The sequence below is a fragment of the Candoia aspera genome, chromosome 10 (assembly GCF_035149785.1).
Source record: "Candoia aspera isolate rCanAsp1 chromosome 10, rCanAsp1.hap2, whole genome shotgun sequence".
Classification (NCBI taxonomy): domain Eukaryota; kingdom Metazoa; phylum Chordata; class Lepidosauria; order Squamata; family Boidae; genus Candoia; species Candoia aspera.
In genome coordinates, this window is record NC_086162.1 from 13,749,383 (window position 1) to 13,766,560 (window position 17,178).

At 43.2% G+C, this 17,178-nt stretch overlaps 1 protein-coding gene across 1 annotated transcript; it reads left to right on the forward strand.

The window, feature by feature from the left end:
* Nucleotides 1–5,815: 5,815 nt before the first annotated feature.
* Nucleotides 5,816–16,756, forward strand: LOC134503052 (CCN family member 2-like). The gene is made up of 5 exons (XM_063311667.1): nucleotides 5,816–5,907; nucleotides 9,396–9,609; nucleotides 11,224–11,466; nucleotides 13,200–13,429; nucleotides 15,923–16,756. The coding sequence occupies exons 1-5, from the start codon at nucleotides 5,842–5,844 to the stop codon at nucleotides 16,232–16,234; spliced, it is 1,065 nt and encodes a 354-aa protein (XP_063167737.1). The 5' UTR covers nucleotides 5,816–5,841; the 3' UTR covers nucleotides 16,235–16,756.
* The last annotated feature ends 422 nt before the right edge of the window (nucleotides 16,757–17,178 follow it).

A 17,178-nucleotide genomic window follows, 5' to 3' on the forward strand; every position in this document is an offset into this window, starting at 1 on the left:
CAACTTCTAGAAGACCTTTAGCCTCCTCAGACCGAGCTGGAATCTCAGTGTTGCCAACTGGTATCAAAACAAGCTGTCCCATGAGAAGGATGTTTCTGGAAAAAGACTGTCCTCACAATGTGCAAGAAATGCCACGCATGGTCCTGGCAAAGTGATGCCAGCATATGCCACACTTCAGGCTTCCTTTTTGTTATGCTAGGTCTTCTGGCCTTTCTTGCCCTTCGCACCTACATCTTCACCTGCAAATTGCAGCATGTCCACAGAATGCCCCAGAGTTACTAGCGTGACATGACAAACAAACAGTGCAGTGCAGGTCATAGGCCAAGATGTCAGCAGAAAGGAATCCCAGTCCTGAGACACAGTTTGGTCTCTAGGGGACTTCCACAAGGCCCTCTCCCAGACCACGTCTCAAAGTGTTGGAACAGAGTTTTCGTGTTGATCATCAGAAAAGAATGCCATGTTGCTTTCCATGGTTAGCCCCCCTCTGCCCCCCATGCACTTTTAATAGCCAGCACAGTCCTAGATTGATAAATACAGAAGACAGAACGAAACAAAAATCTCCAGCATTGCAATAGGCTTGCTCAGACTCATTTGACTGAGTAACACTTGTGAGCCAGTGTCACTGGATGTTGAGGGAGTAGGAAGGATGGGTCAAAAATGACTGAGGTCCCAGGTTGTGGTATCATAATCATGGTTGTAAATAAGTTTTTTTTTATGGCTTTAAATGTGGCATTAAGTTTTGACTGTATTCCTGCAGAATGGTAAGCTGGGATTCTACTGAAATAATACGTTACTTGTTTTGTATTCTTGGTTATCCAGAAGGCAAAACAATCAATATTCTCTATAATCCTTACTTTTCTGTTTTCTCTGTGGACTTGAGGGATCCTTTCCTAAAACCTTCTCGTGTTATTATCACCCTTCCAGAATTATTCACTGAATTCAAAAGCAGTGCACGTATGTAACTTTCAATGGAGCTTTTGATCCATATGTTTCAGGACATGCTTGGTAGAACATGGTGCTGATGTTGGAACCAAGACTTATTCTGGAGTACAGTTAGTCCTCTCTGAACCATTAATTTAGTGATGGTTCAGACTTATGTCGGTGCTGGAAAAATCAACTTACAACTGGTCCTCACACTTATGAACGTCGCAGTGTCCCTGCTGTCACGTGATCATGATTTGGGTGCTTGGCAACCAGTTTGCATTATGATCATCACAGCGTCCTATGGTCATGTGATCGCCATTTTCGACCGTCCTGGCTGGCTTCTGGTGAGCAAAATCAATGGGGAATTGCATGATTCACTTAACGACCACGTGGTTCGCTTAACACCAAGGTGATTTGCTTAATGACCGCCAGAAGAAAGGTTGTAAGAAATCGGGTTGGATTTGCTTAATGACCGCTTTGCTTAGCAACTGAAATTCCAGTCCCAGTTGTGGTTGTTAAGCAAGGACTACCTGTATTCCTACTCAAGAAAACTTCTCTGAATCTCAGATTAGCTTGTGTTGTGCCTGTTTCAGTTGGGAGTTGGACTTTGCACATTTTTTACCATTTATAGGAAACGCTGGGACTCGTCCAGCTCTGACTGTGAGAACCATCCAGCAGGGTGAAATCCATACTGAGTATCCCAGATGTTTTTGAAAAGGAAGCATTTCACGTTCTTCAAAACCTTGGCATTGCTTTCAAAAGCCTTCCATATCCAAGCTGTGAGCCCAGCAATGTTTTTAAAGTTCTTCTCCGAATTTGTGGATAGAGAAATTGGGAGGATGGTTTATCAATTTTCTCCAGGTGAATTATTCCAACCATCAGGGACAGATTCCCCTTTAGCGGTGATAGTAACACTGCTCCCAAAAGCTCTTTGGTAGGTGTTCCCTGATCATGACTTCTGTCTTTTGAACAATTGAATGGAAACATGGGAAGTTACGGAGGCTGCCAGTTTTCTTTGGGAGAAAGTGTGCAGTGAAAGATGGGACATGCATGCAAACATCTTGGCTGCCTCTTCATTAAATAAGTGGGGGGACACAGCATTCCACCCATGAGAATTTTTCAGAATTTCTCTTCTCCATTGAAAGAATGTCTACATTATCTTTCATGAATGAATGAGGACTGAGTGAGAACTGATAGGAAAATATGCAGGATAAATTATCCACTCACTGGTATTTTATATGTGTGTGTATGTGCATGTGTGTGATTACTTTCTCTCACAATTTTTAACCAGGCTGTGATTTGTTTGATTTTGGCATGGCACAATATACAGTATGAACTCAACCATTATGGTTTATAAAAACTTCTTTTATGGTGTAGAGCAGTGTTTTTCAAACTTGGCAGCTTTAAGACATATGGACTTCAACTCCCAGAATCCCAACTCCCAGCTGGCTGGGGAATTCTGGGAGTTAAGCCTACACATGTTAAAGTTGCCAAGTTTGAAAAACACTGGTGTAGAGCAACATGTAAACATGTATGTTTTTTTCAACAAAGTGTGGTTTAGTGCAATGCATGCCAATCACATCCACATAAATTATCTGTTCATCAATAAGAAGAACCACTTCCTCCCAACTGCTCCTTGATGTCCTGTTTAGCAACACACATAATAAACTGTGATGATATGAAAATGATGGTGTGTTTGATGACATCACTGTGCAGATATCACAATTGCATACTTGCATGATGAAGTCTGATGCAAGTGCTTGTTTGGCACTTAGCAAGGGTATCCCAGGGTATGGTACAAGAAGTCAAAATAGCAACCAAAATGGTGTGGCGAAAGCTCTGCCTGCTTTTTCTATGTGTTCCATACATGATGCACATAAAGAACGGGCAGAGCTTCAGTCCCACCATTGTGGCCACCAACTTGATACGTTTGATCATAACCTAGGACTCCCCTGGTACTTAGGTATAAATGCATGTTAAATAAAAATTGGAAATGTTACTAAGTATGTGGCTGCAGCATTTGCATGATGACATCATCTTGAATGTGTCATCATTTGCCCCCTGAACCCTCCATGGACGCCTGTGGGTCTACAGGGGTGGCAATTGGTGGTGCACACACTTTGATGTCATTGCAGAAATGATGCAGGTTTCATCATGATCTGACAGATAATACATAATCTGCATCATTTCTGCAGTGACGTCAGGGTGTATGGGATATCATTGTGGCTTCTACTGGGTGCCTACTTCCCCTTGACATCCACGGTCCAGCTACTTGGGTTTATTATCAGCAGATAGGCTGCTGGCCTATCTGCCTGCCCTTGGTGGAACTGTGCTCACATATTCAATCTTACTGGTACCTCCCTCTTACTTATGTCAGTCATGCCTCTGAGATGCATAGATATGTTTGAATGGAAACCACATAATGAAATGTAGCGGCATTGGTGAGTTGAGGCTCAGTGCTCTCCTTGGCATCATGGTTGGTCCACTCCACTGGCTGCTTTTTTGTGCAAGGAGATGGTTCGCCAAGCAACAACTCTTTTTAGCCTCTAGAATGGTCTAAATCATATTATTATTGTTATCATTATGCAGTTAGTATTAATAATTATATAATCACCATCAGCAGCAGCAGCAGCAGCTACTCTGCCTGCAAGGATCCTCAAACCTGATACAAGGATACTGGGGTTTCTGGAGGCCTTGTTGGCAACTGGGATTGGGGCAGAGACTGTGGGGTAGGGAAGAAGCAGCATGGGGACAGATGGGGATAAGTAAGTGCTTCTCCCAGTGGGAAATGGGCCACCCCAAGTTGCGTCAGATAGAATTGTTGTGATATGAAGGGTATTGAGCCCAGCTGGAAGAAAATTGGCTGCTGCCCAAGGAGGATGAGAGAATGGGAATACTGAGCCATGGGGCCAGTCTAGGAGCAGAGCCAAAAGCCTGCGTGGAAGGGCTTTCAGCATATTTGATAGGGTAACTTTCTCCTCCCCATCTCAGGTACCCAGTTAGGTTAGGAAAGCAGGACAGATTGGTGGAAGACACCATTTCTTCCATTCATATCCTGGCTTTTCCCCAGGAACTCAAGTTGATTTCATTTTATCTCCCCAATAGCCCTGTGAGTAGGTTGGGCTAAGACAGGGTTATGCATGCACATAAAAAATGGGCAGAGCTTTGATTGCACAGTCATGGCTGCCAATCTTGACTTTTTCTTATTTATTTATTCCACCTCTGCAGCCTAAGATGGTCACCTTATTCTGCTTCGGGGCAGGACTAGCTCCAGAGACAGAGAAGCTACAACATGGGGCTTCCTGGGACGGAGGAGGGAGGAGGAGGAGGGAGGAGGAGGAGGAATAATCAGACTCGCAAGAGTTTGCTATTATAGCCAGTCCCACTGAAACTACTTTGAGCCTTCCTGTGGAATTGATTTCTTCATCTGCTCTGCCTAGTGGGGCTGACGGATAGTGCAATTTCAGAATGCGTTGCAAATGAGCAAGGAACTGGGCTACAGTAGTTCCATTGGGGTTACCAGATTTGGGGTACAAAAATGGATGACCACTAGATGGAAGCAAAAAGATTCACAAAACTCCACCAATGTCTAGAAACCCAAGTTTCTTTTGCCAAGAGGCATTTCTTCCCTTCATACTCCTTTAATATGACTCAGCCCACTGCAGCCACCACAGACTTCCCTTACATTGGGAGAGTTCTGCTAGCAGTAGATTGGCAAGAAAAGAATCAAATGTTCAATATCCAGACAAAAGTTGTAATTATTATATTTGACTGAGGAAGGCTTTTCATTCTGATCCTCATGGTTTTCCAAATGCTCTTGATAGCTCCTAAATAATGGTGCAGGTCAGGCATTTGTGTATTTTCATGAATGGTAACTTGGCTCTGTGTTGACTCAAACCACACCTTGAAGATATATTTTGATGCCCAGTTGCTAATCTGAAGAGACCTTCAAGCCAAGGTGAGCTGCTGTGACTCCATGGAAACATCTATGTAGTTTTCTTTGCAATCATATATAAATCATTTATCATTGCAGTTTTCTGGTATTCCTCCCCCCCCACAATTTCCCCATCTAGCTTGAGAGCCAGTTTGGTGTAGTGGTGAAGGCACCAGGCTAGAAACCAGGAGGCCATGAGTTCTAGTCTCGTCTTAGGCATGGAGCCAGCTGGGTGACCTTGGGCCAGTCCCTCTCTGTCAGCCCTAGGAAGGAGGCAATGGCAAACCACTTCCAAAAATCTTACAAGAAAACTGCAGGGTCTAGTCCAGGCAGTCGCTAGGAGTCAACATTGGCTTGAAAGCATGCACGCACAAACACACACACACACACACATACACCCCTATCCTATAGCCTTGGGATTTTCTGGTGGTTTCCCATCCAAGTACTGACCAATTCTGATCCCTGTTAGCTTTTTCAGGCCAGCCAACATGCTGTTGCCTAGCTCTTGCTACCTAACTGCACCTTCTTTCCTTCTCCAAATGGGAGGCATCACTCTAGTATGGTTTGAGTTTAGTTTAGAAGTTTAGTTCTCTTTTGGCCATTAAGCTCATACTAATGGGAAGAAGTGAAGAGAAGGGAGAATGCAGGCAGAAGGGATGGGGTAAGGAGTTGTTGCATAAATACTTTTGAGATTAAAGGAAGGAAAGGATGTTTTCAAGACTTGGCCAGAGAAGCTGATATCTCTCTCCTCTCCCACCCATATAAATGCAGTGTTATGCGTGCATGCCAAGTTCCACCAGTAGAAAGCGAAGCAATTCCATGGAATTCAGAAGATTTTCTCTTAGGCTCAGTTTTGGGCTACCTTCCAGATTGTCACTCAGATGCAAGCACAGCCCTCTTTGAGAGGTCTATTTAAAGATGAGCTTGAGTTCATTACTGTTCAAAAGGCAACAAAGAGGGATGCACAGAGCAAGAAGTTCAGGATGTTTGTCAACTCTGGGGCAATAATTATTTTGACCTTCTTGTTATTGGCCCTTGTTCCTGGATGGGTATGTACTGTATATTTCTGTAAAGACGTAGTGGAAAGCAGTGGAAATGGGATGGTATAGAGTCCTGTGTGTCTTGGATATGATGAGATGCGGTGCTGGCTACCAGCTTGGTTGGCTTCAGAAAAGGGTTGGCCAGTGCAAGGAAGTCCTGGGGACAAGTGGCTATTAGCCTTGATGTGACTGCCTCTGAAGGCCACCTGCTGGGAGACTAGTGGGCTTCCTTGGACAGTTGATTGGCCACTGTGAGGACAGAGAGTAGACTAGATGGGTCAGGGGTCTAATCCACCAGAGCACTGCTTATGTTCTTATGAAGAAGGAGCAAAACATAATGTTAGGCCTTTATATGGAAAAGGTCCCAGATTTGGTATGTACCATTTCCAGGTCAGGCTGGGGAAAGGCTTTTTCTGAAAGGCTGTAGAACTACTGCTGTTCCGTTCAAGCAATATTGACTTAGGAGCATCTTCACTTAGCTTCCCATTAAATGTTGTGCAGTAGCTTAGTGATAGATCCTCTTGCTTTGCATGGCACAGTCCCTAGGTTCAATGCTGGGCACCTCCAGTTTTTCTTTTTTAAAGAAGATCAGGTAGCAGGTGAAGGGAAATCTTCTCTTGCCATGAAATCTCAAAAGTCTACTGCCAAGTATAGTAATAGAAGATACAGAGCTAGAGAGATGGATAAGCTTGCTGCAAATACTGCATAAAGCCATATTGTGGGGGGTTTTAGGTTTTGCCTGTTGCATGAATCCAGCTGTTGTGGTGTGTAAGCCATGCCTTCAGTCTTAGTGTGGGGGCTTTATCAACAGCTTAAGACTAAGCCAACCATGGTCTCTGTGAGCCCAATCACCTATATAATATAGGTGTGTTTGCCTAAGCAAAGCAATACATTATTGTTTCTGCATGCCCTGAGGAGACAGTAGCACTGCTGGACAGGGTGATTTATAGTCAAGATGCACAGGACATCTTGCTAGCTCTCAAACCACCTACATCTGGGCAAAAGAAAAATGTGGGGCTGATGTAACAAAAATCTCCAATTCCAATAAGGAAATGTTGTTTAAGAAGACTGACTAGGTTCCCTAACAAGCAAAGCCATAAGATGACTAGTTCAGTGTTGACCCAATGTGTTACATGAACCCTACCGTTATAGTTTGCAAACCAGTTTATGGCTTGTGGGTGGTACAAACCTAATCAAATATTATTGGCTTCAAAAACCATGGTTAAGAACTCCCTACCTGAGCTGTATAGTGTAAACACAGCCATTGTTGTGTGCCAATAAGGGTCAATAGGCAAAGTTCCTTGATAGCTCTTTGAGCTTGTTGTTTTATGAGACTGGAATTTCTCCAAGGGGTCAAATTCTCACCTAAATCAGCAGTAATACCATCATAGAAGTTTGGGCTCCACTCCACAGGAGGAACAAGGAGGTCTCAGGGGCAGCAAAACTCACTCACTATGTTTCAACAACCCAGCAGTGGGAATGATCAGCTAAAGAGGGGGAGTTCCTGAGAGACCAGGGTCTAAAGTTACCTATCTGCCCAACTGCAAGGTAGCAGGAGAGAAGAGAGGTGCATCCAACCGAGAGGGGCTTCTCCATAACTCAAGAGACCAAGTTCACAGGGTAGTCAGTGGTTTCACCGATCCTGCAAGAAATCCGATTGTGAAAGATTTGTCCATTGATCAATGGAAAAACTCTACGGTATGGAAGGAAACACTTGGCAAGAGACTCTCCCCAACCCTTGAAATTTTGGAAACTTCCTAGTCTAATGTTTTGTTTTTTCAGGTTGCAGCTTTTTAACAATAAAGAACTTGAGCTGAAGTGAATTCTAATGCAAATGAAGCACCAAGTTGCATTAACAAATGGCATATGTCTTTCATTAATAAAAGCACTGTGTTATGTTTTCACCCTACCCTGTCTGTAGGGAATTCAGAGTACTTTGTTTTCATCCCTGCACCTTGGCATGGAAACTCCATGAGGGGACTTTGGGTCAGTCACTCCCTCCCAGCCCAACCTACCTCACAGGATGACCTTTATGGAAATAAAAATGGATCCCTGCCCAAGCCTCCTTGACCTTCCCCCCTCAAATGTAGAATATAAATCTAAGAAACATGCTATTGGTGGTGGTGTTATTATCATGGCATTATTTTTATAAATAGCATCATCAACAATGCAGGGTGTCTTATTATGAAGAAGAGAACAAGTCTCTGCCCTCAAGTGCTTACAGGGCAAGGAATCTAGGAAGCCTCCTTACAACTGGTCCATGTTACTCTGCTTTGATCTGGGGAGAAAACTATGTGTGTTTATTTCAGTCATGTGTATGTATGTCCTGAGGTTTCATTTCAGTGGAGTCTTGGAATCCCAGAAATCTGCAGCTTCTTCCAAACATGCGTGGCCCTTCCTAACCCATTCCTCAGCTCATCCCCTCCAATGTGCCTGCGTGAATCATAAATCGGTCCCCTGCCGGGGTTGGGATGGCTATGTTAGCTAGTTCCCCGAGGTGAGATTGGTCTCATTCACTGACCTGATGCAAGAGTTTTTTGTAACTAAGACAGATGCAGAGATGGGAGCTGGATTCTCATGCAGGTTTGGATAGCAATGGAGAAATGTCATGTGGAGCAGAAAAAACATTGACATGACTAATTTTCCCAGCCTGAAAAGTTCACATTAACATCATCAATCCAATTTCAGTTTATAGGCTGAGCAGATGAGACCATGGCATTACTGAACATAGAAGCTGGCCTCAAATGTTGGTTCTTGTATTAAAAATGATTTAGGGTTCATCATTGTCAGAAACATCTGTTGTCAAAACCCAGTCAATGGTGGTTTAGCTGCAATAAGACTTGGGTCGCAGCAGTATAATAATGATATTATGTTTCTATTCATCAAAGAATAACACAATACAACAAACAAACAAACAAAAAGAACCACATCTTTGACTGGTGTTCTTTGGAATTTTGAGTCCCAGACAGGAACTTAGGAATTGTCTAAGTAATGTCAAGATACAATAGGGGCCCAGCAAGGTGTTTTAAGCATTGCTTGACTCCAAACTGATCCTGGGCAATGGACAATAAAACCAAACAAAATACAAAATAATGCAATATGATACCAAAGGAAGAAGGAAAGAAAGAAAGAACAAGAACAGATGGCAAGTCCAGCTAACAGCACCCACACCCCCAAATGTACCTGATAGGGGTCCCAACCACCCTAACTGAAGACCTGGGAGAACATCCAGGTCTTCTGGGTTTTTCAGAATGCAATCAGGATGGGAGCCACATGGATATCAGGGGGCACCTCATCCTTCTCCTCCACCTCCTGTTTTCTTACTGCAGCCAGGACAGCTGAAAGCTGGCTCTTCATAAGCTTTGGATGGTAGCAGTAGAATGTCATATGTCATACAGGTCTTCGTATGTCAATATCTGAGTGGCAGATATTTTAATGAAAAAAGATTTGGGCTCACTGTTAACTCATACACTGCTAGGTCTCTGTCTCTTTTCTAGGGGGCATCTCAGGCATGTTCCTACCCTTGCCAGTGTCCCTCACAGGCTCCCTCCTGCCCTCCTGGCAATAGCCTTTTGCTAGATGGCTGTGGTTGCTGCAAAGTGTGCTCCCAGCAGCTTGGAGAGCTGTGTTCCCTGCAGGAACCTTGTGATCACCACAAAGGGCTCTACTGTGACTTCTCCAAAACCCAGAAAGACAGTGGCATCTGTTTAGGTGAGTTGCTGATGCTCCTCTCCTTTTACCAGAGCACACCATGGATAGCAATGGCTCCACTCAATTCTATGTTGGTCCCCCAACTACCTCCCTTTCTGGGCACCAATTTGGAATGGTGGCAAAGAAAGGTAATGAGGAGGACTGAAGACCTGGCTTTTCCCCCAAGCACTGGACTACGATAGGGTTGAGTTGGGGGGTCAATAGTATGGTTGGTCTGGTGCCTGGTGGGAAGGGTTTATTTTGCTGTTTTTATTGGTTGTTGTGAATCATAGACAGATGATAGGCAGACAGACAGACATACAACCATGCCAAAGGAGGAGAGGGTGAAGGAACCAGATATCTCTAGCTTTGAAAACAAGCAATAGAAGATATGGTGGCATTGCAGAGAAGAGACTTGTCCCAGCACATAGGACAGAATAATGTTCTTAACTTACAGGAAGGCGGATTCTTTTTGAACATCAGAAAAAACTTCTTAACACCAATTTAGTGGAACCAATGACGGAGGGAGGTGGTGAGTTCCCTTCAGTGACATTTTATAGGTCAAGACTGGATGCGTAGTTTTGGATTTCTGCAGGGAATTGGACTTGATGGTTTAAGGAGCCTTTCCCAATACTCTGAGCCTACAAAAAGCTTGTTTTTGGTGGGCTTCAGTTACAAGGAGATAGATTTCATCTGCACTTTAAAGGCAGAAGCACTATCCAATTACTAAGATGGATAATGGGCTGTAATAGTCTCTTGGGTGGCCTCTAGATATGAATGATCTACAACAGTATTTCCCAACCTGGACAACTTTAAGATGTATGGACTTCAACTCCCAGAATTCTTAGTAGTGGCCATGCTGGCTGGAGGATTCTGGGAGTTGAAGTCCACATATCTCAACATTACCCCAGTTGGGGAACACTGATCAACACCTTTCCCATTTCAGTGATTCTACGAAGCCACAATTCTGTGTCCCAAAATTTCATAGAACACACTTGTTAACCTTTTTTCAAGGACATCAGTGTGCATTCATTCTGTTCAGGGGAAAAAACTCCAAATGAACCAAACCAAACCAAGCAAGCATGAATTCATTTCCAATCAATGGGGATTCGAATGAATGGAAATGCATCTATTCTTGTTATATTGCCCTGCAGCAGGAGCATTATTTAACATGGAAGAAAGAGAACATTAGTTCATTCAGAGGTCATGACGAGGAGTCAAAAAGAAAGGAAAAGAGAGAAAAAGTTAAGAAAATCAAAAGGTTTATTTCGTTTAGATAACTGGCAATCTGTGTGTTCATTCCTTAGTACGGCATACTAAGAATGGCTACTACCCTTTCACAGCTTCACAAAATTTGGCAAGCTGGCATGGGGTGATGGGAACTAGAACACTGGAAATGTCATGTCATTTGGTTGGATAATACCAAAGGTTATGGACATCAGAAGACTCACTGGATTGTAATTAAAATGAAAGCAGGGAGAATGACCAAACTATTTAAAACAAAGACTGATGTAAAGTGGAATATTCCCCTTCCTTGCAAACTCCGGGCATTAATGATGGATGTGCTGTCATTTGACTGTTTTGATAGAAAACATGGTTACCTTCATAACACATATCTCTGTGTTCCCCCTCCAGCTCGTGAAGGCTCCACCTGTGAGCTGCTGGGGAAAATCTATCTAAATGGGGAGAGCTTCCAGCCCAGCTGTAGGCTGCAGTGCATCTGCCTGGATGGGGCCATTGGCTGCATTCCCCTTTGCACTGATGGGGCACGTCTCCCTTCCCCTGATTGTCCCTTCCTCCACCGGGTGAAAGCCCAGAACAAGTGTTGTGAAGAGTGGGTCTGTGGAGGAAGCAGTCAGAAGACGAATTATGAGAAAGGTATGGCTGGTAAGGTGGGAGAACTATGAAGAGGGAGAAAGAGGAGGTGCTGTAGCTGCTTGAACAAAGATGGGTGTTTTAGCTCTGTGGAACTCATCTTAGATGGAAGGTCAATAGAAAGTCAAGAGAGGCCCAACCAGTATTGGGGAAGAGGAGAATGAGATTAAGTATTCTGCGCTTGGGATTCGTAGAGGAGAAAGAATCATGAGAAACGATAGGGTAGCTGCTTTGTATGCAGAACTACAGTATTTGTTAGGGCCGGGCAATATGTTGCATTTGAAGGGAAAATGCGCTGTACAGTACTAAAAAAAAATATCGAAACAGAGCCAGGAGCCTGCCCCTCTCCCTCCAAAAAAGAAAAGAAACAAAACAGCAGTTGAAAAGAGCACTTCAAGAACAAGCAGATTGGAATCTTTACTGTCTAAAGCAGTGTTTCTCAACCTTGGCAACTTTAAGATGCGTGGACATCAACTCTCAGAATTCTGAGAGTTGACGTCCACGCATCTTAAAGTTGCCAAGGTTGAGAAACACTGGTCTAAAGATGGAAAAAGAAGTAGTCTGCTAGACAGCAGAGAAAACCTGCCATGGGAGACTTCGAAGGACCATTAGTCAGAAAGCTAGATATAAACTATTGGCTGAATTCACACATCACATTAAGCTATAATGTGATTTGCTTGGATTTGGCTTGATGGATTGTATGAACTCTGCTGAACGGCAATGATATGTTCAGAGCCTGAGAGAGATTTACATCCTGACCACCCAGATATTCCTCTCTTATCGGTTAAGAAAATAGCTTTCTCATCAGTTCACATGGAAATCTTAGCAAAGACTGAAAAAAAAACTTCAATTCAAGCTGAGAGATTGAATTGAGCTCTAAAAGTGACAACTTCCCAGCTGCTGAGATTTCTGTAATCTTATTCTCTTCTCTTCCAATAACCTTGTTAAAGGAAACCTTAAGAAATTCTTAGTTTTGGTTGAAGCGGGCTGCCAAGAGCTTGAAACTAGTCACTTGGGTTTAAGAACCATGGTTTGTGGCTTTGTATTTTGTGCACATTTACCCAACAAAGCATGGGTGACAGATGAAAGCTTAGTGTGATGTGTGAAGTAGACCTATTCTTTCTTTCAAACAAGAGCAGAACAAACAGAAGTAATCCAGGCACACCGAAGTTTACTGCTGTCTAGTGACTAAACATGACAACATCCCTGCATCCTGGTGCCACCACTGAAAAGGCCCCGTCTCTTGTATCCCATCTAATTAATTGGGTGGAACAGAGAAGAGAGCCTCTGAGGCTAATTATGGACATTAACCTTTTTTGTGTAGAATAACATTGCCTCCAGCCATCTCAATGACTTTTCAGAAAGAGATATTTCAGTGTTTGTCTCTTGCTGGACAATCCCTTAAAATTCCTCTGTAAGTGGCCAATCACCCATATGCAAACTAATTGCTTGTGTTCTCCCCTTTGGCCCTATGACGTATTTTTTTTATATACACCCCTCCAATACAGTGCATTATTGCAAGGCACAAGAGGATGAGATTAAGAGGGTGTGGATTTAGTTCAATGGAAGTCAAGTCTTTAAACCAGTCTTCTTTAGCTCAGTGCCTATCAGATGTTTTGGGCTGCCACAGTATGGCCAAGTGAAAAATTAATGAGGCAAGCTATGTGAAAAAAAGTCACATCTCTTTTACTTTAATTGTTAGAAGTTGCTCATGGAAGTTCTTTTGCCCATCTCAGTTTACAGGAACAGCCTTGCTCACAAACCTGAGTTAAAGCTTAAGTCCACCATGAATAACCTTCAGGAGAACTGCTTGGTGCAGACCACTGAATGGAGTGTCTGTTCTAGGACCTGTGGGATGGGCATCTCTACCCGTGTTACCAATGATAACCCCCCGTGCCAACTGGAGAAGGAGAGCAGGCTCTGTGTGGTTCGATTCTGCAATGTCTCTCTTGACAGGAGCATCAAGGTACTGTGGCAGTTGAGTGAAGTGGGTGCAAGTGTGGGATATCAACTCCTGCAAGGGGCTGGGAGCAGAGGGGGTGGGGAGCACAAATAATTGAGGCAAGCTGGGGAATCTACATCACAAATCTCCTGAGCTTAATAGGCTGAATTGAACTAATGTTCACTGAAGTGGCAAACATACCTGATTATGCATTACAGGGAAGGGCATATATCTGGGAGTTGGATGGCTTCCTTGGACCTGAGGGAGAGATGGCAGTGTGTAGAGTTTGGTTGGATGGGGGAAGGACAGGCAGTGACATCTTGGTGGTGACGGGCGGAAGGACATGTGGTAGAAGACGAGGTGGGCCACTCTCAGGGAAGACACACTTGGTGTCTGGTGCCAATTCTGACTCTGGGCTGAACCCCATTGCCTGGCTGTCAGATCCTCAGTGGCCCTAGCCTAGGCTGTTGCTGATTAAAGCCTAGTCAGCCTGTAATAAGGCATTTGTCATCCAGGACCTTATCATATCTCCATGCCTGCTCCTCACCCTAGGGAGGAAGAACCAACTTGATTGGTCACCCGGGCACCTGATGGAAAGTCCCCTTTAGGATCTGGTGCACAGTTCAACCAAGGCCTTAGTCATCTCTCAGAAGGAGAGGGTGGCAACAGGCTCAGATTGAATTTCACCTGTTGTATGTATTTTAATTAGATCATTTGGAAGAAGTTGTCAAGGCCCCTCAGTCCAGCCTCTGTAGCCTTTCCAATTAAAACATCCTTGGCAAATCCTATCCAGCTCCAGCTTGACTATCTCCGGCAAAGGGGAGGCACCTACGTGTCTTGATATGTTTTAAATATGTTGTTTTAGTACTTATTCATTCTGAAAGATTCTTCAGAGGGTTTTTTTTTCATAATATACATTTTGTAGGTAGCACACAGAAAACTGGAGAGCTGAGAGAAAATGTGCTTTTAATTGCATTTTTTATGTTTATGCCCTTCTTTTCCTCTTAAGAATTCAAGATAGCATGGTTCATTCTCACCGTGTAGATGTTGTCCTCATAATAATCCCATCAGATGGGTCTGGTTGAGAGTAATCAGAGTCATGCGCTGATTGAGTAGCTCAAAGATCCCAACTAAGGACAGGTAGCTGTAATGAATAGGCAAGGCTACGTAGCCGCCCAGAGTTACTTGCTGAGATGGGCGGCTATAGAAATCGAATAAATAAATGAATAAATAAATAAAGGCACAGCTGGTCTCTGGTAAAATCAAGCATTTTCAGCGCCTTGGAGGGCTCCACCCAGGACACAGATTGTATTGACTCTCACTGTGAAAACTGTTGTTCCAGCATCTGCTGAACTAACACCTTAAAATGATGGTGTTAGAACCAGGTGATCTCTTAGTCCTGACCCTGCTTGTTGCTGACTCTTGAACATGGAGCTGCTACTTTCTGAAACCTGAGAACCCTGGAAATTATGGAAGAGATTGACCTTCAGCTTTTCGAAGAAGGAAAGGCTAAATCCTCATAGAAGACAGTGCTGAGAACTTTCTCTACAGTTAGGGTAACATGGAGTTATTTACACTGAGTCTGTCAGAGCCCTGCTGGGCTTCTGATCAAAGTAGAGATGTGACTTGGTGTCTTCCTAGTCTATCCTTCAACCAGAAGACTATTAGATGTGCAGGCCTACAAACCCCAGATAACATTGATATAGTGTCATGTGGATGTTGTCCTAGTCTAACATTCTAACCATCAGATTTAAGCCTTGTTTTCTCTTTGTCATCCTCATTTTCTACATGCTCAGATTTATTTGTATAAGCAAGCATTGAATCCTGAAGTCTTAAATGGCACAACTTATACACAGATTTGCCAGCACCATAAATGGATAACATCTGCTTTGCATGAGAAGGGTTCCAATTTTAGTCAATAGTAGAGATGGATAAAACCTCTGAGATTCATGGAGAATTTCCACCACTGAGTGTAGATTACCATCCTCCAGACATGTTGTAAATTCTTGCAGTTGCAGTCCTGTCAACACATGTTACATAGCTAGAAGGTTTTAACAAAGTTGTTAATTATCTGAAGCTGAAATTAGTGGTGATGCTCACAATAGAATTGGTAGTCTCAGTTCAGTCCAAAGTTTGAATGCAGAAATGGTAGTCAAGGCAAGAAAGTTGCTGTTTCTAGAAAGGCAGATACAGCTTAAAATCAACAGATGGAGAAACACAAGGCCAGGTTCTTACAGACATTGTTTTTCCACTTGATTGCTGTAAAGTACTGTCCCTTGAACTGAAAGATCCCAACTTTGACCTGACTATAGATGACACTGATCATCTCTGGTACCAGAGCCCAAATCCTCGCAATTGGGGTTGCCTGCTATCTCAGCAAAATCCTTCTTTCCTTCTTCTGATGCAAAGTCATATGTCACAATTTTGATGGTATGAAAACCACCAGGTTGAAAAAGGCTGCGGTAACTTAGAATCCATCCCAGTTTACCCACAGCTGTATTTTTTTTTTCTTTTCAGAAAGGGAAAAGGTGTATGCGAAATCCTAAATCTCGTCAGGCAATCCACTTTGAGTTCGCCGGCTGCACCAGCATCCACTCCTATCGGCCCAAGTTCTGTGGCAGCTGCAGGGACAGTCGCTGCTGTATACCACACATCACCAGCACAGTGAAAGTGGAATTTCGGTGCCCGGAGGGAGACTCGTTTGTCCGCAAAATGATGTTTATCAAGACTTGCTCTTGCCACCATGACTGCCCTATAGATAATGATATCTTTCTGGTCAGTTACCACTGGCCAATGATAGGGGACCATTTCAAACTAAAGAATCAGTAGTGCTGGGTCCTTCTCCCACTGTAGGCCAGCAGGCTGAGTTGATGAAAATATCAAAAGATGTATCTGTTGGTCACATTTTAGACAATGAAGAAATGAATGAAGAATGATCTCAAAGTGACCCAAGGGAATGCATGTCTAAAGACCAGGAACATACATCTGGCGTGTTGCATTCTAAGACATGGCTAATGTACTTGGTTCTACACCAACCACAATCTTCTCTGAAGACCCAGATTCCATGTTCTTTCTCCTGTGAAGCATCCAAAGCACATTGATCTGGCCCTATCTACAGTACATTCTGTTACTGAAACTGTACTAGCAGTTTTCACCGTATGGATGCCTATCTTCAGCTCTTTTCTTCACATAACCTTTTTTTCACCCGGCCCATGGACATGAAACCAGTCAGAAAATGTTAGCTCAAAATGATCAAGTGTGATCATTTTCAGCTACTGTTGATCAATTAACTCAAAATGATCTAGTATCCTCTTGCTGAAGAAGTTGAACAAGCTTGAAGAAACATATTCATAAACTAATGGCAACAGGAAATTTGGAAAAGCTTGAATGATGAATATATATGAAAGAATTGATCCTATAGAATAATCTGATCTGCTGAAGAGCACTGAGTTGGACAACCTACATCTTTGCAGCAGATTCCCCAATAATGCTGTTGGAAGATGTGCATTGCTATCATGGAGTGAGTTCAGATGAGGCTTGTTCTTTTCAATCACACTGTCATTCATAAAATTGGTCCAGACTGTCTCATCTTCTGCTTCTCACTTTTGTGGGTTTTCTTACTATAATACTTTTCTTCGATCTTTTTTTCTTTCCATATGTATAAATCCATTAAGATGAAACAGAACAAATAGCTCTGCAGCCTTTCAAAATTGTTAGTGCGGGAATCAACTATGGATTGTTTGCAGGGTATAACTACCTTCTGCATTTCTACC

Coding starts and splice junctions, on each gene's coding strand:
- LOC134503052 (XM_063311667.1), top strand. CDS start 5,842: ATGTTTGTCAACTCTGGGGCAATAATTATTTTGACCTTCTTGTTATTG. Junction 5,908..9,395: donor TGGCCCTTGTTCCTGGATGG/GTATGTACTGTA, acceptor TCTCTTTTCTAG/GGGGCATCTCAGGCATGTTC. Junction 11,467..13,199: donor GAAGACGAATTATGAGAAAG/GTATGGCTGGTA, acceptor TGCCCATCTCAG/TTTACAGGAACAGCCTTGCT.